The sequence below is a fragment of the Nanorana parkeri genome, unplaced genomic scaffold (assembly GCF_000935625.1).
Source record: "Nanorana parkeri isolate BGI_ZX_2015 unplaced genomic scaffold, ASM93562v1 scaffold1350, whole genome shotgun sequence".
Taxonomy (NCBI): Eukaryota; Metazoa; Chordata; class Amphibia; order Anura; family Dicroglossidae; genus Nanorana; species Nanorana parkeri.
Window position 1 is genome coordinate 195,120 of NW_017307618.1, and position 27,640 is coordinate 222,759.

At 44.7% G+C, this 27,640-nt stretch overlaps 1 protein-coding gene across 5 annotated transcripts in view; it reads right to left on the reverse strand.

Moving 5' to 3' along the window:
* DNM2 (dynamin 2) overlaps window positions 1-27,640 on the reverse strand; it is a 109,372-nt gene that overhangs the window by 60,782 nt on the left and 20,950 nt on the right. For all 5 annotated transcript variants that reach the window (XM_018569538.1, XM_018569535.1, XM_018569533.1 and 2 more), the window contains exons 2-4: window positions 13,469-13,542; window positions 8,906-9,055; window positions 1,221-1,424 (exon numbers count right to left, since the gene is read on the reverse strand). In XM_018569538.1, coding sequence (XP_018425040.1) covers window positions 1,221-1,424; window positions 8,906-9,055; window positions 13,469-13,542 — 428 coding nt within the window. The remainder of the gene's footprint in view (window positions 1-1,220; window positions 1,425-8,905; window positions 9,056-13,468; window positions 13,543-27,640) is intronic.

Consider the following 27,640-nt stretch of genomic DNA (forward strand, 5'->3'; position numbering starts at 1 on the left):
GACCCCCACCAGGACCCAGCCCCATAAAAGTCTATTATGCCCCCACCCCCCAGGATCCAGCCCCATAGAAGCATGCACGTCCAGCAGAATTCAAGTGCTGGATGTAAGCAAACACAGGAGGCCATGGCCAATGTATTGACAAGTATCCTCATTATGCATCCTTATACCTACTGATGTGTTTCCTAATAACTTATTAACATATATATCTCCTTAAATATCTCCTTAAGGAGATATATGTGATCCAGGGAGGTTTTGTACCATCTAATGATATCACTAATCTGTCATCTTTGTTAAAATAAAGAATATATATATTTTTATACAATAAACGACTTGTATGTGTAATTTAAGAGAAGTAAAAACCTGACATGGGATCCTAACATGTTTCTGCACTTTCCAAAAATATTGAAAAAACTTTTGGAAGGGGTTTTATTCTAATCCGCCACGGCTCTACACGGCTTAGAGCAAAGTTCTGTTATTTGACGTTGCCTCAGCATCAAAAGAAGCCGGCAGAGGTGGCTTCTTCTTGGCTCCTAATCCTCTTATCTAACCCTCGCCATCATTCTCCTTGCGAGAAGAAATTCCGCCTAGGCAAACAAGCATCTGGCATTCCCAAGGCCACCCCACCACATCGCTGACTGATCATAACAGGAGAGCATCAGTAGAAATAAACCATCACAGCTAGAGGCGTTTCCTCATGTAGGAGGAACCCTCATCTCAACAGGACACTCAGCAAACTCATGTAGCTGGGAACAGCAATACATTACATTTCAGCGGTTTTGCCAACACTTACTCAAAGTCAGACAAGGAAAGGATACTCCGTTTATAAATACATCATACACTGTAAGTAAAGAATAACGGGTCTGTTTATAAATAATTCTCAGAGCCATTTGTTCTACGAATCTCTGAACATTCGCTCTGTGCAAATAGCAGCAAAAATACATTTCTTAGTATATTTTCTTTTAGGTTGAAAGGAATGAAATACAGCATTATGGCCACTAGATGGAGCTGCCGAGCAAAGAAATAGGTTTTTCCCATGGTCCTCTGCTCGATCTAGTGCCCATAATGTGGTATTCCATTCAACCTCAAAACTATACTTGGAACATTTATTTTTGCCAATATTTGCACAGGACGAATGTTCACAGAGACTCGCAGGGTGAAAGGCTCTGCATATGGTTTATAAATAGACCCCTAAATAAACTCCAGTGTTGTGTTACCCTTACCTTGTGGATCCACCTCTTTTGATAATTTCAAGGCATCGGAGTTGGCCAGGTCAGTGTTGGCTGGAGTGACAGCCAGGATTAGACAGCTGTCTCGACTGATGAACTGGAGGATCATGTCCTTGATTTGGTACTCAATGTCCTGCGGCTGGTCACCAACAGGGATCTTTGTGATCCCCGGGAGATCAATCAAGGTCAGGCTCAAGACTGAAAGACAAAAAAAAAAGTTAATTAGAAGAGATAACGCTGAACGCAAAGCTGTCCAACAATCATAATGATGAAGATGCATTTACTGACAGCAAACTGTTCTACACTTCACAATGGAACAGGTGACTGTTTTTACGATACAAAGTGCGCCTTAGCAAACTAAACATCACTTCAGTAAAGCTGGCCATACACCAATAGATTATCTGCATATGTTCTATGGTCAGATGGAGAAAGTTACACAGATTCCTCCATCTACACTACACTGTGTGGATGGAGGAAACTCCCGCTGGGCCAAGCTTCAGTATCTTGCTATCAGCCCCGCTGGCCCTCAAAATACCCGAACAATCTAATTGGATGTAGGCATTGTTCAGGTCCCCAGTTGTCCGGTGAGGCAGGCACGGACACACACCGATGGCCTTCCCTGGAATCTAGCACTGGGTTAACCAACGGCGATCCGAAAAGACCATTGTCTGTATCCTACTACTGAGTCAACAAACAGTTTTAGACGCCGTTACCCATACTCATTCCATTGTCTGGGCGAATATTATAAATCCCCAAAATTCGTTGAATATTGCCCTATGGAGGCATCTGGTGGCCTCATCTGAAACTGATCTCTATTTGAGTTTTCACACAATTTCTTCTGAAACTTTCAACTCAGACCACCTCTTAACCTGAAGAAGAGTTATATACGCGAAACGCGTTGTCATCCTCTCACCAACCCCAATTCCCTGGGTCAAGCTAAGAATCTTTACATTTCAGAATATGATTTATACTGCTATGTACCACATTTATTTTACCAATTGTTAACTAACCTTGTTACACTGGTTGAGACACATCAAATCGATGCAGTCTCAATAGCAATCCAAGATCAGGTGGACTACATGCAAGCTACCTTGTCAAACCTATTAGATTAGGTCTGGTTGGGCTCGATATCCAGCTCACCTCGACCTATCTGAGGGTCCCAAACATCTACGCAGTTCCTTCTGTTACACACTCTATACTACACCTGACCAACTGCTATAGAATGCCTATCGATTGAACTGTGTCAAAGTCTAGACCTACAAATGTATTATACAGTCGTACTACTTAGCCTGACAAGTGATGCTAACTGTATCGGAGGGTCCTATGGTTTTTACTAGTCAATTTGTCCCATTTTAACCATGTATTGAATAAAAAGTATACTTTTTATATAAAAACACTCTTGCAAAGTGTCGTTCAAAGTGCCTAAAAACCCCCACTTCTCTACAATGTCTCTTTCTAACCGGCATTGTTCAGGTATTTTGAGAGCCAGTGGGGGAGACTAGCAAGATTCTGAAGCTTGGCCCAGTGGGAGATTCCTCCATCAACACAGTTTAGTGTAGATGGAGGAATCTGTTGACTTTTCCATCTGATCACAGAAAATCTGCAGATAATCTATAGGTATATGGCCAGCTTTAGGAGTTTACATCTAGCATACAGCATGGCCCAGGACCAGTCCCAACCTGGATTAGGAAAAAAGCTGCCCCTATGAGGACAACACGAGTTGTATCCCAGGCCAGGGTCCAAGTCACCCAGCTGCCCTCCCATCCCCAATCATTCCAGTGTGGGTTATCCTCATACTTCCACGCGAGGATTTTCCATATTTTACATCACATGCTTTATTAACATTGACATTCAAGTGCCGCGACCAAACACACATGTTTATTTTTTAAACGACTAGATAAGGAAAGATGAGTTTTAAGAAAACCTGACATTTTATTTAACAATATAACGCAGTTTCACATTCATCAATAACAAGATCCGGTATGCTTCTGTTGCAGTCGTGGGGTTTTAATTCTTCGGAGTGTGCTTGCTAAATGTCATTTTAAAAATGAAGCATTGTTAAAGACCACCTTCCCTTTTCAATGTGCAGACAGCAATGGTATCCATGAACAAATCACAACGTTTAAATGCATCTTCCTTAAAAACACGGCAACAGTATTCTATTTAAAGACAGACTTTTAAGCTACACGAGAGAAAAGGTTTCATAGCTTTTACTTGGCGATTATATGTTTTCTGGACATAGCCTGCTGCCTTGAATGTTGTTGGGCAGGGTACGTTGATGGCCACTATCCTTGACCTAGTGGACCTTTACCCTTATCTTTAAATCAACAACAAACACACCTTTAGAAATGTTTAGTAATGACAATCTACAAACAAATACTTCTAGAGAATTCCCAGCTTTGTATTCCTTGCATATCTTATTTCTGTTCCCCAGTTTTCTGGCAGTGGCCATGTTTAATAAGGGCAGATTACAGATCCTTTTACTTCCTGGATTTCTGGCACATGTGGCCATGCACGTCTTCTCAGGGGAGGAAAATGTCTTTGCCTGAGATGACAGATGAGATTTCCCCAATGCTCTGCTGAGGACAAGCCAATCCCAGTGTACATTGCTCATGTCACATACATGTGGATCCAGCAGAGTTTGTCGACATTCCAAAGATGTGACTCAGAATGAAGGAATGTTACCTCGATATGCCACAGCAAATCCAGATAATGAGTTTTGTTAACTTACACCTCAACCTTCCCAGTCCCCAGCTGTCTGTGGACTCTCCTCCTGTACTCCTTTCATCCCTACACAGTCCCAATGCAATGAAGCAACAGCAGGCATTCCCCCCCCCCCCCCCCCCTCCTGGCACATGCGACTAGGACATGCGACTAGGACATGAGACCATGCATTTTCCCCATAGTTCTCCTAAGGGTAATGGGAGGACACAAACTAGCATCCTCCCGTCACCCTAGGCTCAGTATACCACGATCTAGAGGCAGAGCCAGCTGTACAAACCCCCCCCATTCGTTCCGCCAGTCAGCGCTGGCGGATCAGAGCGGGGAGGGGGGAATCCAGCCCCTCCCCTGTCATGGCACTGAGATGTCGCAGCTGAAGCGGATCCAGACAATTATGTCTGGATCTGCCCAGCTGCGTGAGTGACAGCTGGCTCTGCCTATCTAGAGGCAGAGCCAGCTGAAATCCAGTCCCTCCCCTGTCACGGCTCCCTGCCGTGACAGGATCGAGAGGTGAGCGAACGCCGTTATGTGTTCACTCACTTCCAGATCTACTGAGCCGACCTGTGACAGTCTCATTGTCACAGGTGGGCTAGAACTATGAGGTAGCTCTCCTTTAACAAAATTGTATCTTATTTGTGTATCACTCAGCTGTAGATCCTCAAATGATCTCTGAATTGGTGCTGACAATGTCCTTCCTTCTGGAGGATGGCTACTTTTTGTTCCCCATGGTCCCTGTGTGTGTTGTAAAGTAGCCTCGGATCCAAGCTCGCTCCTGTGATGGACTACAATCTCAATACACATTAGTAAACATGAGATTGTAGTCCATCACAGGAGCGAGCTTGGATCCGAGGCTACTTTACAACACACACAGGGACCATGGGGAACAAAAGTAGCCCCCCTCCAGAAGGAAGGACAGTGTCAGCACCAATTCAGAGATGATTTGAGGATCTACAGCCGAGTGACACACAAATAAAGATACACTTTTTGTTAATACTTAGGGTACTTGAATGTATTTTTAAGATTTAACTCCTGAGTTTAGTGTCACTTTGAGAAACCTTCAATAAGCAGATATATTTGGCATGTCCTACCTCTGATGTTTCTCCATTACTGCTTTTTATACCACTATTGGTATCGTGGGCCAATACTAATAACAGGACATCACTAGTCTATGATCACTAAATATCACCATTTTAATTTGGCATAAAAACAGCAAAGTGGCAAGTTCTGAGGATTGGAATATGGCATTCCTGGCAATGTCGTTGGGTTTGCAGTCTTGGTTGTTTCACTGTTGGAATTAGTCACATTTCTGAAAAGTTGCCTGGGGTGTAATGGTTCTGGAACACTGGAACGGATCATAGTAAAAGACAGAACCTCGTGTTTACATCGAAGGCCTTTTCCAATATGTATACACCAGAAGCAGGTCTGCAGTAAGGGCCCACCAACATCCTTGCAGTGTATATAGCTGACAAGGGGAAGGCTTTTTAACTAACAAAACTGGGCTTTAATGGTACATGTGTATTTTGTTTCATGTACAGAACTCCTAGGTTATGTAAAGAGAATGGACTCCACTAAATTATTATGTGGTATTACACTTTTGAAAGAGACTAAACTAAACCGGAAAAAACAAACATTGCAAACAAATGGAGCAATTTCATAGCCATGATATTATCTGATGTGTGTAACAGCCGAGAATGCAGCATGCGAGTTGCTGTCACATCACATTCAGCACTGACCACACACCAGGTTTAGTCTGACTCATGGAGGTTTCACAACACTGTTTATATGTACAACATAAGCTTCCTGCACCTGGCTAGTGACAACTGTTGAAAATCACCCATAATATGTTGTACGGGATAACAACAAACTGGCTGCACTGCTGGCTACATTCTAAGTGAACAGTACCTCTGCAGGAATCGGACGATATTTGCACAGTGGGTGCCGCTGTCAGCACCGTTTTGGTCGGCATCCCTGGATCAGCTGATCGAAAGAGCCAATCGGAATATCTTCGAACTAATAGAGCCGGCAGCCAATGAGTTGCCAGCTCTGTTCAGGTATCTGGACAGCGGACGGCTATATGAAAAACTATACATTTAATGTAATCTGCTTATAATCTGCCTTCTGACTACTTTGTTTTTATCTCCCTCATCAACATGCTAAAAATGTAAAGAAATACTTTGCTGGGCAATGTACATTTGCTTGATCTGGATTCATTATTGAATCACTTATGCTAATTGGCGTTTGTAGTTAGAGAACTATGTGGTTAAGGCTTTTCCCCATAGTTCTCCTTAGGGTAACGGGAGGACACAAACTAGCGTCCTCCCGTCACCCTAGGTTCAGTATACCGCGAGCTATAGCTCGCGGTATACTGAGACACCGCAGTATACCGCGAGCTGTTGCTCGCGGTATACTGAGACGCCGCAGCTGAAGTGGATCCCGACAATTGTGCCAGGATCCGCCCAGATGCGTGACGGACAGCTGGCTCTGCCTATCTAGAGCCAGCTGTACACGCCCCCTGCCCCTCCGTTCCGCCAGTCAGCGCTCACCGGAGCGCTCACCTCCCGATCTACTAAGCCGACCTGTGACAGTCTCATTGTCACAAGTCGGCTAGAACTATGAGGTGAGTGAAAAGCACCTCACCTCATAGTTCTCCTTTAAGGCCTCATTCACACGAGTAACAGCCGGACAATACAGATCCGTGCTGTGTGCGATTTGTACGCAGCAGTCTGTTCTTCTCTATGGGAGTATGCGGCGGTACACTCAACCGAACGTCTGTGCTCGGACACATCATGTCGGCGTAGGAGTACGGACACCAGTACGGACGTGCAGTTCGGTTGAGCGTACCCCCATAAAAAAAGAACAGGCTGCTGCGTACAAATCACACACAGCACCTGTCCTTCCCGGGAGCGGCCCGATACGGCCGTGCATGCAGCACGGATCTGTACAGGCCGGCTGTAAGTCGTGTGAATGAGGCCTAACCCAAACATCACCCCGTTATCTCAAGAAATGCTTAGGATATGTACGTCCTCTATGAACATCTGCTTCTTCTGTCTTGTAGCTAGGACTAATGACAACCTGAGTGTTCCTACGCAAGTGGATGTACTGGATATTATAAAAGAAAGTCATACAATGTAAAAGTGCTCCGACAAGGCTTTCCAAATGTAATAATGTGGCCTAAGAGTGCCCCGAGGGCTCAGTGCTGACTAGAATGCTTCTGACAAGAAGACCCTTGAGGTTTGTCATGTAGATATAAAAAGGCGAGTGCTTCTCCGGTTTTATCAGAATGACATGCCAAGAGGCAGAGAAATGAAAATGGATTAGCGCTCATAAGACTGGATTTGTCCTCAACGGTCATAATAATAGTTATGTCTTGTGTCAACTGCTAGGCTGCTATAAAGAAATTACAAACTGGTTTAACAAGAAGTTATAAAGTAATTTAAAGTCAATCTCTAGACAAATCATTTATTTTTTTACTTTATAGCATTGAATAAAACCAGGGTTTTATTTGCCATCCATGTCCTGTTGGAGAGAGGTAGATCACGTTCTGTCTCAAAGGTGTAAGACAGAGAGAACGTCTCAAAAGTAGAGAAGAAAGCCTTATTATTAATAGTTTTCTGTACAAGAGGCAAGGGTGATGTCGCTCAGCTTTCTCATGGGATCATGGGAAAGCCGAATCTCCGGAAAAGTTGCTCCCACACTTCTAATTGCTTTAGAATCTTCAGCAGGATACTGGAAGGAGGCTGAGCGAGCTCACCCTTGCTTTGGTGAACGAGTTGGAAGCTAGGATCTAAAAGGTAACGATTTTTTCCTACAATATAAAATTCAGTTCTTGCAATTTATTTTGTCCACTTTTGGCTCGAGTAGGGGGAATGGTTAAAACTAGTCAAAAACGACGAAAGTGCCATCTTTCGGCAGAAATAGCGGTGCATCCCTGATTTCTCTCCTCCCCGCTGGGAGCTGCTCTGTGTCCCCTCTGACATAGCGCAGTGTCCAGCGGTAGGGAGAGAAACAGTCACAGGAGGCCGAGCCATACGGGGGAGGAGAGCGATGTGAGCGGCTGGCATCTCTCCCACACTGCTCAGCCTCCTGTGACAAGATAAGGAGAGCGTCTAGTATAAGCAGTCGGTGATCAGTGATCGCGGAGTGTTTGTAAATAATTAAGGACAGAGTATGCTTACTGTGTCCCCAATTATGAATGAATGGGACTTGACCTACATCACCTCCTGTTCATTCATGATTGTGGGCATGATCTGTCCACATGTTATAAATAAAACAGGAACACTGAGTATAGAGGATTCTTGTTCATTTATAACAGGGGCTGCAGTAAAAAAAAAAAGAGATTGAGAACAGAGTTGTCAATCTCTTTTTCTATTTTAAAAAGGGAAATATCAGGGATCTAGTTAAAACCCATCAATTCATTTATTGTTATGGCCCATTGGAGAGATGTCCCAGACACTCTTCCCACACAGTTCCCAGAGTCCCTCTTACAGTTGTCACCAGAACATTAAAAGTATTACCCCTTAACCTATGTTTTGGTGACAACTGAAGAATTTTGTTTTTCCCATTACTTTCTATCCCAGTGACAAAAGTCAACAGGACAAATAGGGTGACTACACCTAGCCGGAACACAAGAAAGGGAGTTCTGAACCTTCTCAACTCTACCCCAGACTAAAAGTTTAGGCAATGTATACATTTTAACTCTTGCTGGGATGGATCTAAAAGCAGAACAAAAAGGGCTAAAAAAATACTTTTGTTGAACAAAATGCTGCTGAAATGGATGCAGAATTATGTGGATGTGAGATTGCTGCAGCATTCATATATATCATTTGTCTGGAGGTGATCAGTTTTAAGCCCACATGAGCTGGCAGTTATACAATCCTAATTGATAACAAGGTTCATGGGACACAATTGTATGATGTGTCAGCATGATAAAAGGTAGGTAAAGAAATGTCTCTGCTCACCGTGAGGCGAATAGACCCGCAGGTTAATGGGCACAGGTGAAATGCCTTTGTTACTTCCAGTTGCCCGTTCTGTTTCCGCTTCGATTTCCTGGCGAACTTCATCGAAATCCACAAATTTCTTTGACTTGCAGTGCAGAAACTCGGCATACTCTATAGAACAAAAAAAGCAAGGTTTATACAATGAACCAACACTATGTGTAGAACTGTGAGACACCAACAACTATTTTTACCGCAGTACAACTTTTAAACAAGTGCAATGCGTCGTTTAGTGCATCAGAGATCAGAAACAGTAGACGGAGGAAATGGGGGCACTTCTGCTGCTGGATATACATTTGATTCTAAGGCCTCATTCACACGAGAAAAGGCCGGCACGTACAGCTCCCGGGAAGGACAGGTGCTGCGTGTAATTACTATGCAGCCACTGTACTTCTCTAAGTGAATACGCGGCTGTACGCCGCCCTACGTTCACCCCAAGTACAGGTCCGTACGGGTGTCCCGGCTCGGACGTAGACAGGATCCATCCTGTCAGTGTACGTGTACGGACACCCCTACGGACGTGCAGGGCGGGTGAGCATAGGGCAGCGTATGGCCACATACTCCCATAGAGAAGGACAGGGACTGCGTAGTAATCACACGTGGCACCTGTCCTTCCTGGGAGCTGCCCTATACGGCCGTGCACGCAGCTGTACGTGCCGCCCTTTTCTCATGTGAATGAGGCCTGAATATCAAAAAGTCGGTCTAAGAAAAGATGAACTTACTAGTTAAATCTTTTTTTTTTTTGAATGATCCGTCATCTCAGCAAAATGTACAAACTGCTGTAGTGGGAAGGCAAACCCAAGCAAACCATTAAAGGGTCAAATCCATTCCAAAACTAGTAATTCAGTTTTTACTGGTGCAGGAGAGGGACTCTATTGGTGAGAACACTATGGAGGAGCATGTAACCAGAGCTGGAAAGTACAAAGTTTAGCGGGAACACCCAAACTTCCAGGGGGACAAAACAGAGTCAGGAATTACGAGGAGATCTCGCTGTACGAGTATCTACTCTAGAACTTCAATACAAATTAGTAAACTAATCCTGAGATTGTAGTCCCATCACCAGAGTGAGCTTGGAGCCACCCTCCAGAAGGCAGGAGTGCCAGCACCAATTCAGGCTCCATTCACACAACAGCAATTGGTCTCCTTGAATATTTTGAGTGCTTCAAAGGCCAGGGCAAATGAGCACAGGTTTAACCCCTTAATGACCAAGGCCTTTTTTTTTTAGTTTTTTGTACCCATGTTATATTCCACATTTTAAGCCAGAAAATTACTTCAAACCCCCAAACATTATATATTTTTCTGAAAGCCAAGACCCTGTAGAATAAAATGGTGGCAGATGAAAAATGCACTTGAATGCCCCAAAACATAATACCCGTTTTTTTTAAAAATAAAGTATAAAAGATGAGGTTACAACAAGTAAACAGATACCCAACATGCCCAGGTTAAAAATTGTGTGCGTCTGTGAAACGGCAACAAAATTCAGTACCCAAAAAGTCCATACATCATGCATCACGCCCCTACAGCTCATCAGTTTAGAGATGAGTGTAAATATTGGCCCTAGAATTATTGCTCTCACTCTGGCGTGCGCAACAATACCCAAAATATGTAGCGCGATCATTGTTTTCGTACACAGGTGCACCCAACGGGTGTTTACGTGAAGACAAGCGTGCTCATGGGAGAGGGGGGGACATGAAGACATTTTTAAAATGTTTACATTTAATTTAATCTTTAAAACTTTTTTTTAAACTTTACTTTGATTGCCATCACATAGGGGGGCTTACAAGCCCCCCATGTGATACCATATTGGTGATGACATGATGATGTCCTCTTTATGGTGATACTCTTTATGGTCACCTTTATACTCTAAATAGGCTATTGAAGTACAGATTGCACTTCCAAGAGCTTATTGCTGGGCTTCAGGAGCTGAGCAATGACAGCTATGGGGCCGTAAGTGATGTAATCTGCGTCGCTACCGGTCCCATAGAACGGGGAAGGAGATCGGTGAACAGACATTCATCACTTTCCTCCCCAGCTTCCCACCGACACCTGAGATGCCGGTCCTGGGCACACAGGAGGGGCAGCGGAGCCCAGGGAAACACGGGGGGGCAGGCAGTTTACCGGCCCGTAGAAGCGATCTGGCGGCAGCTGAATCGCCAGAAATCGCTTCTATTGTAAAGCCGGCCACTGGCTCTACAAATTTTAACAGTCTGTTTAAACGGGACCGATGCCATGTACATCAATGGTCGCGAAGGGGTTAAAAGGAGGTAAAGGTCGTCGCATACAGCAAATGGTTTATGTAGAATCTAAAGGGTTGCTAAATTTATGATCCAAGCACATAAATACACTATGACCCAAAACTGCCAAACAGGTTCTACCTGTGGGAAGTGCCTTTAATTACTCTGAATGATGAGTCAACAGCTAAAGTTCAAAGAATTTACAAAGCATTCACTCGGCCCCGTGGCAGGTTACACAGCATGTCCTTAAACAGCAGTTTCAGAATGACTTTCTAAAAAATGGCCTGTTGGCCTTCTGAGATGTGTACTTCCACAGTCCCTGAAAATCCAGGAGCCGCTTACCTAATTCTGTCCACTGAGAGGCAGAAACATTTATGTCAGAACTCTTGAGGACGGGTATATCGAACCCAAATGAAGCACAGGGTCTACTGCATTGGGGCAACTTCCAAAGTGGCAGCATTACATTTACCGAGGACCACACTTGCCAAAACACAATTTAAAGAGAACACTTTCAGATGGAAATAAATGATAAAATATACAAATTTCCCCCTGAAGAAGCCAAAGCAGAAGAAACCAGAGTTGGAAGATCCTAGATATACTGGATTGCAATAGGCCTTTGAAGATTCTAGGATAAACATCCTTTTTATTAATACAAGCATCAGTCTACATGATCAGCCGTGCCTCGTTTCCGGAGTGTGTTTATTAGTGCCGGACCAGGCCGCAGGATTTCAATAGCTTGTTGTCCCAGTGCTTGCTGTAAAAAAAGAGGAAGGTGTATCTGCTCTTGGAAGACCTTTGAGGAGACGTGTGAACTTAAAATATAAACAAATTGATTTATTGTTTTGCATATATGTACTGCTAGCGAGCATTAGATATATGCAAAAACATTAAAAAGAATTTAAACAAAAAAATAAAATAAAAAAGTTACCAAAATGGTAATTACCTACTTTTGTCACAGCCGCTCACTCCCGTCTGAAGATCTGGAGTTTCTCGAGCAGGATGATGGGGTGGGCACATGGTCAGTAGAGATCTTCAGCGGGGAGAAGGAGAGACAAAAGGGTCTGGAGAAGCCGTGGAGAACGTTATGCTACCTGTAATATCCTTCAGCATGACCGGCTGGTAGTGGGTCAGTGATGGTCTGGGGAGGCTTATCCATGGAGGGACGCACAGACCTCTACAGGCTAGACAATGGCACCCTGACTGCCATTAGGTATCGGGATGAAATCTTTGGACCCATTGTCAGACCCTACGCTGGTGCACGACAATGCCCGGCCTCATGTGGCAAGAGTATGCAGCCAGTTCCTTGAGGATGAAGGAATTGATACCATTGAATGGCCCCCACGCTCGCCTGACCCAAATCCAATAGAACACCTCTGGGACATTATGTCTCGGTCCATCAGACACCGCCAGGTTGCACCTCAGTCTGTTCAGGAGCTCAGTGATGCCCTGGTCCAGATCTGGGAGGAGATACCCCAGCACACCATCCGTCGTATCATTAGGAGCATGCCCCTACGTTGTCAGGCATCCATACAAGCACGTGGGGGGGCCATACAAATTACTGAGTACCATTTTGAGTTGCTGCAATGACATTTCAGCACAATGGACTATAGCCTGCTGCATCATTTGTTCTCTTTGATTTTTGGGGTGTCTTTAAATTCAGCTCTCTGTAGGTTGATCATTTTTCATTTCCATCAAAGGATGTGGCATCCTTTCGTTCCTAACACATTACCCAGTCCAGTATGCAGTATGTATCCAGCATGATATTTTTCCCCATTGAGATCTGATGAGTTTTCAAAGTGTTCCTTTATTTTTTTTTGAGCAGTGTATGAGAATATATATATATATATATACTGTGAGGGGAATTTATCAAAGCTGGAGCAGTTGCCCATAGCAAACAATCAGCTTCTCTCTTTCAAAGTTTAACTGAACAAACTGAAGCTTGTAGCTGATTGGTTGCTATGGGCAACTGTTCCAGATTCTGTCTGCTCCAGTTTTGATAAATTCCCCCTATGTGTATATCATATTCATGTACAAACAGCCAATCAGCATAGAGCCTCCTTCCAGGCCAATCAGAAAGCCGGGTCATTACACCCGGCCCGGCTTCCCGATTCCCAACCAAATCGGCACCAATACTAGTATCAGTATCGGTGCATCCCTAATATTTACATTACAAAAGCACCAAGTCTATACTATAAATCACAGTTCGCTACAAGGAAAAACTTCACGCAAAATTAATATTGGTACAATCTTTGTAAATCACCAACACATGAATAGGGAGCTGAAACAGACTTACCCGTTTTTGAAAAAATGAGCTGAAGGATGAGGGGACGACGTGTAACGATTCCAGATCCACGGGGAAGGAAATCCCTGCAGAAAAATCACAGGAGACAATTGGTGATCAGCCAGTGTATCAGGCAATGCCAGTACATCCAACCACCCATCAGGCCCAGATTTCACATGTATTGATCTTTCCCACAAGGAGGGCAAACAGGGCGAGCCAACAGAACACGGCCTACAGATTCAACCTGTGTGTTACTGCCACGTCATCTGCCACTGCCAGTATCATCTATCGCAGGGGTAGGCAAGCTCGGCTGTGATGAAACTACAAATCCAATCATGCCTCTGTCTCTAGAAGTCAAGTCTCTGGCTGTTAGAGCCTTGCCATGCCTGACGGGACTTGTAGTTTTACCACACCCGGAGTGCCAAAATTGCCTACCTCTGAGCTAGGCTCAGCATCTACTTCCGGCACTGGGATGCTGACTCAGACAGGTCAATGTCATGTACATCCTGGCGTCTGTGCAGTTCTTGGCTGTGTTCACAGATCTCCGACATAGACCAGCCCCTGCTGCAGCCTCTCATCGTCTGACTTGCTACAATGGTACAATGTTGCAGTGTGAACACTGGAGAAGGAGACTGGGGAAATGCTTTCTTCTGCCTGCAGCAGACTGATGGCATCTCAGACTAAGCAAATATTTCTGCACTGGATCTCGAAGGCAGGTTTATAAATAAAAAAAAGTGAGGGTGAGATTTTTTTCTTGAATAATGATTCTGTTGTAATTTGAAAAGTGACTGCAAAATGGCGACCAGGAGGTGTTCTGTACACAGTTGGTGTATGGAACGCCCGCCCCAAATGTCACTTCCTGCTTCTGTGATTGGATAACACATTTTCCCAGAAGTCTGCTCAAAGATACAAGCATACTTTTTGGCAGTAGGAATTTCATTTTTGGTAAGATGCTCCCTAAGGGTTAATTACTACGAAAGGGATGCCGACACTGCTCCTTTCCTCATTACAACACAGGAAGTGCAGCAGCTGGTTATAATGACCCGACCCTCCCATCCAGGAATCAGTCTGGAAAGGACACGCTGCAACAAATAGCGTTCTCTTCAGAACAGAAACAGGTAGGAAACTGCAACAAAAGTTTGCTAAAATCCTTGTAATGTACCAGATCACCCAGAAAGGATTTTTTTTTTCTTTCCCTCAACAAAAGTAGAATTAACCTAAGGCTTGGTTCAGCTATCGGCAATCCCAGGATGCACGTGATCGTGCACACAGCGATTGCCATGCGGCTACATTGATTTTAATGGGTTTATATCCGTGCAGCAATCGCTGAAAGAAAGAAAAAAGTACACGCACCTCTTCTCGCGACACGCACTGCGCGGTTGTTTGAACTGTGATCGTGCGCAATTGCACGAGTGGGATTGTGGCAAGAAACTGCGCAATCTACCTGGCACGACTGGGGTGCCATTAGAAAATAAAAGGCACCGCCAGCGCGATCTGCGGTGATGTGCGATTCCATGATCGCGCGGTTTTGTGCACGATTGCCGCACGGTCACGGATCCCCCAAGTGTGCCCCTAGCCTTAGTCAGGTTTTAAGACTTGTGTTTTTTTCACTCCTGGGTTGCTGAAATACCCTCAAAGTGCCACATTCTTAAAAAGCTGCACAAAGCAGTTGTTTGTCCAGACTCAATTGATGCAGTTTATTTAAGGAGACCTAAAATAAGGTTGTTTTATCACCTGTCAGAACACGGAAGAGGCAGCAGCTGGATAGGGACGCACCATTATAATACAGGGACTGGTGACTGAATAAAAACCTTTGTGCAGCTTGTTATCCTTCATTCCCTCCAACAGTCCAATTACTTTTTGCTGGATCATGCTGCATTACAGTAATACAATAAATGGACCGGAGGAAGTTGGAAATGATGAATGTTTCTTCCTGTGCAACGAAGGAAGATTATAACACATCCTGGATCAATACTGACCATGTCCAATTTATCTTAGCGCAGCGTGATGCGAGCTGCTTTTCCGTCCCAGTCTGGCACTCCCTAGGAAGTTAATCAAACTTCCATTATCATACCCAGCCAGTGTATGTCAGCACTGGGACAGGCACAACACTTGCTGAGAGACGGCCTACACGTTTCTCATGCATTGTGCATTTCAAAATGGCATCTCTTTCATTTTTCATGATTTGGACAGGGAAAAAACATGACAATCCCTTTAATACCGGTCACACTTGCTGTAAAGGAAAACAAAAAAACACCTCGATTGTTTAAAATGGAAAAACCAACCATGAGGAAAAGCTTTTAAGATCTCTACGTATTGTTGACCCTCGTGTTGCCCGACTGTCACAACGTCAATGGGTTTGATTTATAACAAGCTGCATGAATGGACTTGATTTACAGCCACGAGTGTTCCACAACTTGCAGGTCTTCCAGCGTCACACCGTATCAGCGCTGATGGCAGATCTACTACCAGCCCCGAGTAGAACAGGTACACCCAGCCAAACATGAAAACACTACATCTAAAGCCAGGCTCAGCAAAAACAAGGAGCCAGCAATCTCTTATCAAAGAATTCTGCTAACTGTTCAAAGACGTTCCGTTGCAACAACCCATTGTACAAAATATGACTAGAGTCAGGGCTGCACAAATCCCGGGAGCCAGGTAGTCAATGCTCCTTACAATTTACAGCTGGCTCCCAACGTTTGAGGTTTTCTCTAGTTGTTGTCATTGGATTGGACTCCTTAAAAAATCCTGTTTTCTACTCAATTCTATATTAACCAGTTGACATCCGCGGTGTTAAACCCCCTTCCCATCCAGGCCATTTTTCAGTATTCAGCGCTGCGGTACTTTGACTGACATTTATTCCGTCATGCAGCGCTGTACTGAAATGAATTTTATACCCTTTTTTGAGGACAGATAGAGCTTTCATTTGGTGGTATTTATTCACCACTGGGGGTTTTATTTTTTTACTATATTAAGGAAAAATCACCGAAATAAAAAAAAAAAACAGTTTCCCCTATATTAAATGATAAAACATTTATTATTACCCAATTTTTTGGTAAAATATAAAAGACGGGGTCACGTCGGGTAAAAAAGGGACTGTCCTTCATACTTCAAAAAGAAAAAACTATAGCCAAACCTTTTTTGGGGCATTAGTCCTCTTTTGGGTCACAGGAGTACATTTACCAATGTCCTCCAATGACCCAAAGTTAGCATATAGCAGCCTACTGCCCGCTATTTGTTGACTGTGCTGCAGCCGTGAAAGGTCCCGACAATATGGTCAGGATCCACCCCGCAGCCTGATTGACAGCTGTGCCCGCCCTTCCATTGAGCACCTGGAGGATCGGAGAGTGGAAGGGGGAATCCCTGCAGGGAGCAATGCTGACAGTCAATGCTCTACACAGGGAGAAGCCATGAGCTTGTGATCACTCTATTCTCGATGTGTAGAGCCGGTGTGTAACAGTTGCAGTGTACCACCTTGGCTCTAAGTATTGGGAAGAGTACATGTCGGCAAAAGATTTCGACGGTAGTAAAGAAAAAAAAAAACAGAATGGAAACTTTTTTTAAATGAACAAAAATTCTGACAGTGTGGTTTCCAATCGGGAAACTTCATTCATTCCAAATCGAATGTTAAAACCAAAACTTCAAAAAAAAGGACATTTGGTCAAGTCTCTGATGACATTATTGAACGTTCTGACCAAATTCTTTCATACGAACATTCGTACGGGAATCTACCAGCATATGGCCGAGCTTTACTCCAGTAACTGTCAAGAGTATAAACACTAACAGGGTTATTCACAAAAGGGTGAAGAGTTTGGAGAAGGCCGGAGAAGTGAACAATTTGGAAAAATTCAGCTCACTTTCCAGTTCCTCTAGGTTGTCCTAGATTGTTCACTTCTCTGGCCTTCTCCAAACTCTTCACCCTTTTGTGAATAACCCTGTAAGAGTCACGCTGAATTATAGAAAAGGGGAATAGTATTTGTGATCAGTTTAAAACAAAGTGCAAATCCTGCCTGCAAAAAAACAAACAAAAACAAACTTAAAGTAAAAATAATTAAGATAACCTGTAGGCATTCAAACATGAAAAGGGGGAAAAAAAAAAAAGAAGACAGAAATAAGGAAAGCTAAAAATACTGGTGAAAACTGTATAAAAACTGCATATTACAGAACACTGACACAAAGGCCGTGCGGCTGGGAAAGGAGGAGATGTAAGGCAGCGTGCTGTGCGCCGGAATAGAATAGAATATTTTTAGCTCGCAGCAAGCGCAGTGTTCAGACACCGAAGAGGAAGGAAGGCAGCAGAGCTGCTCTGATTGTCACAATCAAGAATAACAAACAAACAAATGGCTGGGTTTTGTGGCATGTGCTGTGTCAGGCCTGTGATAAAAAGAGTACTCTGGGTATTATTCGCCCGGGCGCAGGACCAACAGGAAGCCGAAACAAATATCTACAGAGGAAAGACATTGTGTCATCATCCTGCAGAGAAAGCACTTAGCACGGTTTACACCACTCAGCACTTTACACCACTCACCTAGATTGTACACAATATGAGGGGCGACATGACATGGCAGCTATACATACAGCGTCGCTCACACATTCACATCTTAAAAAGTATAGATTTTTTTTTTTTCATTCATTTTAGATAGTTATGCAAAAGAGAGCCACTAAATGTAAATTTCCTTTGCAATGAATGCTAATGTTTTAAAGCGCAACTCTGTGCTGCTGTAAAATGTAACCGTGGCCCCTCCTCGCCACGACGCACATTGGTTAAAAGCTAGAGGAGTTAGAAGTAAAAATACTAATTTCTTGCTCCAGCAGGCTTCCTCTGCACGGCCAGTCCCCCCAAAGTCTCCAATGCCATCATGTACAAATGCAGAAGCATTGGTGGACAGCAGGGGCCCATCACATACATGGCACCCCGCAGAGATTTCTCTCCCCCCACCCTCTGAGCCTCCAGCGCTGAGTGGCGGGTACAGCTGGCTCTGCAGCTGGGTGGATCTCGGCAGTAATGTCGGGATCCGTCCCGGCTGCCTCAGTATATCGCTCGCAATGTACTGAGCTTTGGGTCACGGGAGGACGCTAGTATTTGTCCTCCTGTGACCCTTGAGAACTATGGGGAAAGTCATGTCTGTGGCTGTGCAATGCCTCATGGGATTTGTAGTTCCACCACAGCTGGAGGGCCGGAGGTTTGCTACCCCTGGCCTAAATGATCATACACTGCAGATATACAGCTAAGAGGATGTAGGTGGAAGCAGGCATTTAAAGTGACCGTAAACTCAGGAGTTAAATCTTAAAAATGCATTCAAGTACCTTAACTATTACTAAATGAGTGATGGACTTCAATTTCAATGCAATCATCTCCATCACGGGAGCGATCTTGGAGCGGTGACTACTTAAAACACACAGGGACCATGGGGAACAAAAGTAGCCCCCCTCCAGAAGGAAGGACAGTGTCAGCACCAATTCAGAGATGATTGGAGGATCTACAGCCGACTGATACACAAATAAGAGACATTTTTATTAATAGTGAAGGTACTTGAATGCATTTTGAGGTTTATCTCCAGAGTGTGGTGTCACTTTAAGTAGTGGAGCAGTATAGACCACGCTGTGTACATGGATGAAAGATAAAAGGGAGATTTGCGAGTGCTGAATGGGAAGAAAGGTGACAAGCAATGACAAGTCGGGTTTTATCAAGCAGCATACATGCGTGTGAAAGGCAATGACGTTGTTACTGCCATTATTTGCAGAGGAGATTTTACCGTGTTGGATGTGACACAAGGAAAGTTTACTTATGGATGAATACATAATGACAAAAAGTAGGAAAGGGAGAGATTAACCACTTGCCATCCATAGCCGCTCCTGAACGGCTGGACGGGAGACTAATAGGAGCGGGAGGGCGTCTTAAGACGTCCTTCCATTCCCCGGCTTGTGTGTGGCGCTTAGCACGCACATGAGTGGGGAAACGGTCAGAAATTTAAAAACAGCCAGGAATAGCTTTTTACATTCAAGCGATCGGGTGTCTCTAGATCGCTTGTAGTGGGACCAGCACAGCGACTGAGTGGAGATCAAAGGGGAGATCAGTACACAATCTCACTTTATTCTCCTGTCCCTGAATGCAGGAAGTGATGTATATTACATCACTTCCGCATTCAGTGTCACGCTCCGGTACAGAAGCCTGTTCATGATTGTGGATATAGTAAAACACACTATGTTATGAATGAACAGGAACACTCAGTATAGAGGATTCCTGTTCAAATATAACACGGGCTGCAGAAAAAGAGATTGAGGACTCTGTGTCCTCAATCTCTTTTTCTAATTTAAAAAGGGAAATATCAGGGGTCCGACCCCTAATATTTCACCGAAGCCCCTAAAAAGTAAAAAATAAAAATATTTAATTAAAAAAACATAGAAACATTTTTGTTTTCGGCCTGACATTTTCATTTTGGGGAGCGATATATCTATCTATCTCTATATGTGATAGTTTGGGGAATATAGCACTAAGTGACCAATCCTGAAGCCGACTTAAAGGACACAAAAAACAACATAAAAAGGACAGTCTGTATTCAGCATAAATTAAGCATAATAGTTCATTCAGGAGTCTCATCAAGACATTGTGGTTGGTCTCACCGACATCTCTGTCCCATACACTCCCTGTGTGATAGTCCCAGGACTTTACTGTATTTCTCTGTGAATACAGTCCTCAGCACTGCTCAGCAGCTTTCCTCAGCTCCAAGCGGTTCAATATCCACCCCTCGTGGGTCACCGTCCCTCTCTGTCTCCCCGACAGGTATCTCAGGGTCACCAACCCTCTGGACCTCTCCAGCCTTCCTGGCTGTGTCCCTTGTGCTCACGCACGCAGCAGAGTCTGCCTGTCATCGTGTGCCTCTGGCACACCCACAACTCTCCCCTAAAGCACTGGGCTGGCTTTCTAATAAGGCTGCTCTCAGCCACCTGTTCAGCCCAACCTGGCCACTGGCAACACCTGGCCCCAGGACTGGAGATCCCATCCCACTATAGTCTGGAAAACCTAGAAGGAATTGAACAGCCAGTTCCTCCTCTCCAAAAAGGTATTCACATTGTGGAACCTCTTAGCCCCTCTGGCTGAGAGTCCTGGGCGCCAAAGTTGCCCTACTACGCCGTGGCATTGCCATGCACTGCCACAATATATATATCCTAAATGGATGATTTTAGTTTGTTCCATGCACTGTGCATCACTAACAATTATCCTGATTTTATAACATAAAACCGTTTTCCCTTTTTTCGCCCATCACAGTGCTGATGATCCCCTCCTGCCACTTCCGGTCTACATGCACTTGCTCCAGCGTCAGCTCATCACCACTGTTCTGGACCGGCTTTGTGATATAGACCAGAGAAAACCTCAAAAGTTAGGCTCTAGCTGTAACTTTTAAGGAGCATTTACACAGCAAGGACAATTCTGTTTGGAAGCCAATAAATCAATATGAATTTTGTAGAATACTTGAGATAGAAGCAAATTAGAGAACCTATTGAACACTCCATCAAGAACGTGTCCAGGAGTAAAAAAATAAGTAATTATATATATGTATATATAACCCCAAAGACCAAAGTGTTTATTGGCCTGTTACACATCCTAACGTCAAAGCTGGCTACGACTTTAAACAAACTGCTAACAGGCCTTCAACAAGCTCCAAGTAGTGTTGATGCATGCCGATAGCTTGGACACACTGCAAACAATTGCTGTACACATTGCTTTTTAGACTCGTGTTTACAAGTCAAGGCCTGTGTGAATTAGGCCTTCAAGTGAACCTGAGCTTTTCCCATGCAAACCAACAGGGTCACTTTAATGGGAAAAAAAATAAAAGCTGTATGGACCTATGGGGATGTCCATAGAGCAACATTGGGCTTTAGATCGGGTCTGCCTGAAAAACCTGACAGGAGGACCTAAATCAGACAGCCCTTCTGAAAGGGGACTTGAGAACTATGGCATAAGCGTTTTCCCCCCATAGTTCTCTTTAGGGTCATGGAAGAACATAAACTAGCGCCCTACCGTGACCCAAAGCTCAGTATATCTCTAGCTACAGCTCGCGGTATACTGAGACGGCCGCAGCCGGGACGGATCCAGATAATGCGGTCGAGATCCACCCGGTCGAGATCCACCCAGCTGCGCGAGTGACAGCTGACTGCCTATGTAGAGGCAGTGCCAGCTGTGCCCGCCCCCTCCCCTGTCCGTGCCGGAGGATCGGAGCGGGGGAATCCCTGTGGGGAGGGGTGACTGACAGTCGTGGCCCTCTGCAGGGAGATGATCAAGAAGTGAGCGAATGCATACCGTCACTCGCTCATTTCCCGATATATTGAGACGACATGTGACAGTTTCATTGTCACACGTCGGCTCGAACTATGAGGATGAGTGAACATCGCTCTCCTCATAGCTCTCCTTTAAGGAACTGTAACCTTGTGTTGTTTCTATTGGCCAAGTGTTGAGCCAACTTTACTGTCCAATGCATTCTCATAGTAAAAAAAATATATATAAATAAATAGAGGGAAGGAAGGACTATAATAATATTTCAGGTAAAAGGTATGACGCTTCTGATCATGAGGTCCAGGATTGCTTAACAACCTGTCACATCACCTGCCAGAGTGTTATTTCTGGGAATGTTCTGCGGAGGGTGTAACCTGTTTGAGCTCAACTTATCTGATCCTGCGGGAGCAGTTTAGCAAACAGCCAGAAATATTTACACTCGGTTATGAGTCAAGTGTAACAAGGACCTGCAAGCAGACCCAGCGAGGTTACAGGACCGTTCAACTGCTTTGCACATCATAAGCTTAAAGGTTCGTAGCAATATCTGATTCCTGCGGACACAAAACAGCAATCACAGAAGCTATAGAAAACAGGCCGTCCTAGAGACATGGATAACGACAAAGCCATTTTATTAACCAGTTGACATCCGCGGTGTTAAACCCCCTTCCCATCCAGGCAATTTTTCAGTATTCAGCGCTGCGGTACTTTAACTGACATTTATTCCGTCATGCAGCGCAGAAGAGGTTAAAGCAACGCTCAGGATGCAAGTTAAGGTTTAAAAGAGAACTATGGGGTATGCGCGTTTCCCCATAGTTCTCTTAAGGGTCACAGGAGGACATATACTAGCGTCCTCCCGTGACCCAAAGCTCAGTACATAGCAAGCTACAGCTCACGGTATAGGGACCGTTGCACCCGGGCCGGATCCCAACATTACTGTCGAGATCCACCCAGCTGCGTGACAGCTGGCTCTGCCCATCTAGAGGCAGAGCCAGCTGTGCCCTTCCCATCCCCGTCCGTTCCTCCAGTCAGAGCTGGAGGATCGGAGCGGGGAGGGGGGAATCCCTGTGGGGATCGGTGACCGAAAGTCACCTCTCTCTGCAGGGATATGATCGAGAAGTGAGCAAGCGACGGTATGTGTTCGCTCCCCTCCCGATCAATAGAGCCGACCTGTGACAGTTTCATTGTCGCATGTCGGCTCAAATTATGAGGATGAGTGTTTTTCTCCTTTAACTCAGGGCGCCCTTTATTTAAAAATGTATACCCTCAATAGCCACAAAATGATATAGATCCGCATTGTGTGCACAAGACATCGGCATTGACAGACAAATCCCCCGATTGGCTACTAACTCCGTTCGGCTAAGAAATTTCAGGCCTGCTCCTTCAACCAGCCGATCGAGGGATGCCAGGTGGAAGAGTGCCGTCAGCAGCGCCCACGCAGTGAATTTCTTCCGGGTTCGTCAAGAACCAGCTGAAATCCGAAGCTTGTATACTTCAGAGTATCTTGTTATCCTAAGACAGGAAGTGTGTTACAAACAGAAAAAAAAAAGTAATGCAGCCACCACATCCAATATCTGTAACATATTAGACTTCCATTTTTGTGCACTTCATTTCAATGGGTCTCTTAGTGTGAAAGAACACAAAGTAGTAGTAGCATGCCCAAATTCTAGACGCAAGCTAAACTGCAGAGCGCAGGAGTAAACTAGCCGAATTGAAATATGGAAAGACACAGGAAGTCTGTACTATGTAAACAGCAATAACCTGCAAAGAAATGTGACAAGCTTCAACTCTACACCTACATCCAGCTTTCATCAATAAGCAAATTATACTGCCTTCACGCTGCCTCCTTTGCTCTGTCACAACAATTCCCTTCATAGCATCTGTCCTTTATGTACATCCTACTTGTGACTCTGGGTGTGGAACCTCGGCTCCAAAAGGTGCGGCAAGATGGGATTGTTAACCAAACACCATATTAATATACTGGGGGTAGACAAAACCCCAGGAGTCAGGTAGCCAAGGCTTCTTAAAATTATGGATGGCCCCCAACTTTTGAAGTTCTCTAGTTGTCAATGGAGCTGGCTCCTAAAAAAAAAAAAAAAAAATTCCTGCTGGCTCCTGAAATGGACAGACTGGTCCCTAAATTCCATATTAACTTGTCCACCCTGGTAATATACTACAACAATAGGGCAGTCAAGCCTAAACATTTTGAATTGGGACTACATATTAGGAAGAACGGCCTGTAGGGCAGGACTGGACATATTAATATGGAATTCAGGAGCCGGTCTGTCCAATCCAGGATGCCAACACAGCTCAACTACTGTGTAAAACAAAGCCTAAAGATCGAAAAGCCAGAGATTCCCAACTCCATCCCTATGTAGACATTGTGATTAAAACACCAGGCATAGGCACTCAAGCTGTTGTGGTACTACATGTCCCTTGAGGCATTGGAAGACTCCCATGGGCCACAAGCATTACTCTAGAAGGCTTGAAGGAATTTTCTGGTTTCACTAGAGCTGCAGTGCTGTGGTTGCCTTCCCCCTGTTATACACAAACCTATTCAGACACTGCAGCAGGCTCCTGCAAGCAATCCTCAAGAACAAAAATGGACTGCGACTGACAAGAAGCTGCAGTCCTGTCCTGGTCATCAATAACCTGCGGTTCCAGGACTACCCATTCGCCAGTCAGCCATTCTGGAGGCCTGGAAATTGAAAACTTTGCTCATCAGAATACCTCTGCACAAAAAGTGCATCTATACACACGCACACACCAGGATGACCTCATTGTAACAATGTAGGACTCATGATTATACAGAATAGGTTATTCAAAATAAAGGGTTGAGAGAACCTTGTGGGTGATTTATCCATGTCCACCGATACAGGGGTGCAACTAGAAATCATAGGGCCCCATAGCAAAATTTTGTATGGGGCCCTGTGATTTCTAGTTACGCCCCTTGCAGAGCCTGCCTGAGATTCCAAACAGCCCACCCTCAGAATGAACCTGCAGAGCCCACCATATACTCTCTATGGTGGGCTCTGCGGGGTCTCAGGTGGGCTGGTCACACCCCTGCACACCTCTTACCTGTCAGCCCCGATCCACTGTCAGCCTCCTCCACCATCGGGCCCTGCCCCTGCTCTTCCAAGGTCACTGGTTGGGCCCTGCCGCCTCCTCCTCCGTCGCCAGGCCCCGTCGCTGCCAACACTGGGCGCTGACCCCTCCTCCGGGCCTCGCCTCCTCTGCTGCCACAGCTGACTGTAGCTGACTTGCATGGCATCAGGGGGACCCCTTTGTTCCTTGTGCTGGCCAGGACCCCCTGGCCCCATAGCTGCCCCCTGGGTCGCAATGATGATAGTTCCGCCACTGCACCGATAACAGAAGTACTATTTCTAGATGGAGATGGCCATTAAAAACCAAAAGCTATGCGCCATGAACTCTTAAAGAGAATCTGGATATAATCTGAATAGAACGCTTAGCTAGGCCCTCACACTACTGCTGGTAAATTCTATTATTACAGATCTTACAAATTGGCCACCCTGTACAAGTGCTCCATTTAGGTCAGCAGGACATGGTCATTGGACAGAAGGCAGGTTAGGTTTAGCGATGAGGCAGGGGTCAGGATGGCATTGGAGACCTCACAAGCAAAATTAAAAACACAAGGGCAATAAAAATGCTTCGCTGGAAGGTAGAAAGATATACTCCATGGAATCTGAAAACATGTCACTTCGCCCATTTAGGACAAAGGAACAGGTTATCTTTATAGGACACTCCCCCTCCTCCTCCCCATTGATACTCCCTTATCTTCATGTTCCCTTACTTTCCAGTCTGACTGCAAGAGCACATTTGTCCAATCGCTGTTTAATGGTCAAAGTGACAGATTCGCTTTCAAGTAGATACACAAAAATATGTAGCTGAAAGTGTGAGGAGGTTCCTGTAAATGCAGACAAGGTTCAGGAATAATTAACAGTCTGTATAATGTGTCACATTGTGGATGGCGCTGCCGTACTTTGCACCCTCCAGTTTGTACAAAATCCATTTCCTTCTGTAGTTTCTCATCCTCTTTTCTAGGTGCAGTCGCTGCAGATCTACACCAGAACACGGCGGACCAAGGAAATAAAGAACCTTTGAAGAATTCTAGAACTGATGAGAACTGCAATTGAGACAACTTTGTGGTTTTGGTGGAAGAAAAAAAATGTGCCACTGTACATTTCCTCATCAGCAAAACACATCGGACACTTTACTTTCTCATTGAAATGACTCAAATCAGCAACACTGCAAATACAGAACTTTAACAGCTAAGGAAGATTGATGACAACTTTCAATTTTTGTAATAATAATAATAGTAATAATAAAATTATCACTGCATGAATACATTTGTAAAGGTTCTTGGAATCAAAATGGATCTGGTTGTTTGCCTTCATGGGATTCTAGAACATGACTGTGATCCAATCCGGGCAGAAAAAATGCTGCAAGCTCTATTTGTTCTGATCAGACTGGACCGGAACGCAGGCATTGATGTGCCACGCGTTCCCGTGCGGCCGATCGCATTGTGGCCAGAAGGTGTGGCTATAGTGCCATTCACTTCAATAGACCACCACTTCCCCTACCACACCAAAAGAAAGTGAGACAGCCGCAATGCGATCCAGTGCGTTCCGATCCAGTGTGTGAACGGGCCCTTATAGAGATCACAGTACCCCTCCACTCTTTCCTCCAACAATGTATTCAACTACTTTTCTCTACAGAAGTGCCGTGTTTGTTTCAGGCATCATCACATAGGGTCCCCATATACTTCCTGGACATCCAGGGTCCCCATATACGACCTGGACATTCAGGGTCCGCATAGACGACCTGGACATTCAGGGTCCCCATAGACGACCTGGACATTCAGGGTCCCCATAGACGACCTGGACATTCAGGGTCCCCATAGACGACCTGGACATTCAGGGTCCCCATATACGACCTGGACATTCAGGGTCCCCATATACGACCTGGACAGAGATGCCAGCTCAGGGATGACACAATCAGGCCAATCTAGGTACCTGTGCAGTCTGATCACATCAGCCCTTGCTGCTGCCTCTTATCATTTGACTTACTGCAACATAACAAAGCTGCAGTAGGATTACTGGGGGAGAGGAGATCGAGGAAAGGTTTTCTCCTGCCTGCAGCAGATTGATGACATCATCTCAGCCTAGGCACTTGACAGCAGCTGTTTAATTACGAAAGGTAAAAATAAATAGTGCAAAGTCACAATTTTCCCCCCCAGTTTTTGAACATTATGTAATTTATGTTTAGTGGACCTTTAAAAAAGAAAAAAAAAAAAAAAAAAGGAAGAAGGAGTATGGGGATGGAACACTACAGAGAAAGTCTTTGTGAATCAGATAGATTGTTCACTGCATCGCCCTATGACCGCACAGACAGGAACAAATGAATCAGCGGCTCCTGAAAGCACTTCAGCCACCAGTGCAATGTGAAATCCAATTTTTGTACGCATTTTTCGAACATAAAGGCCAGTCTATTATCCTTTGTATGCCGTAACGAGCTCAGAGTGGTGGATTCCCGGTTGCACTGTGCCTCTTCCCACGCTTTGCCTTAGTTCCCGTGTAGTTCTCCGCTATGTGACCTCCGACGTGTCAGCAGTCTCTAGTCAACTTTGAACTCTCCTCATGTCCATCTCCCCCCCATTAGTATGTATCCTGTTTACCATTTCATTTAGCTGATGTCAGGCTGGGATAAAGCAGAGTGCTCCTACTGTAACAGGGAATTTTATTTTTCTTCTTAAAAGTCCAAAAATCAGATTGAAAAATGACCAAAATTGACCAGCAACTGTGTAGTGCGAGTGTTTACCTAACTGGATATAATCTGGAATGTGAAGCTAGGCCCTTACACTGCGGTAGCTGCTGACATGACATATCCTACCA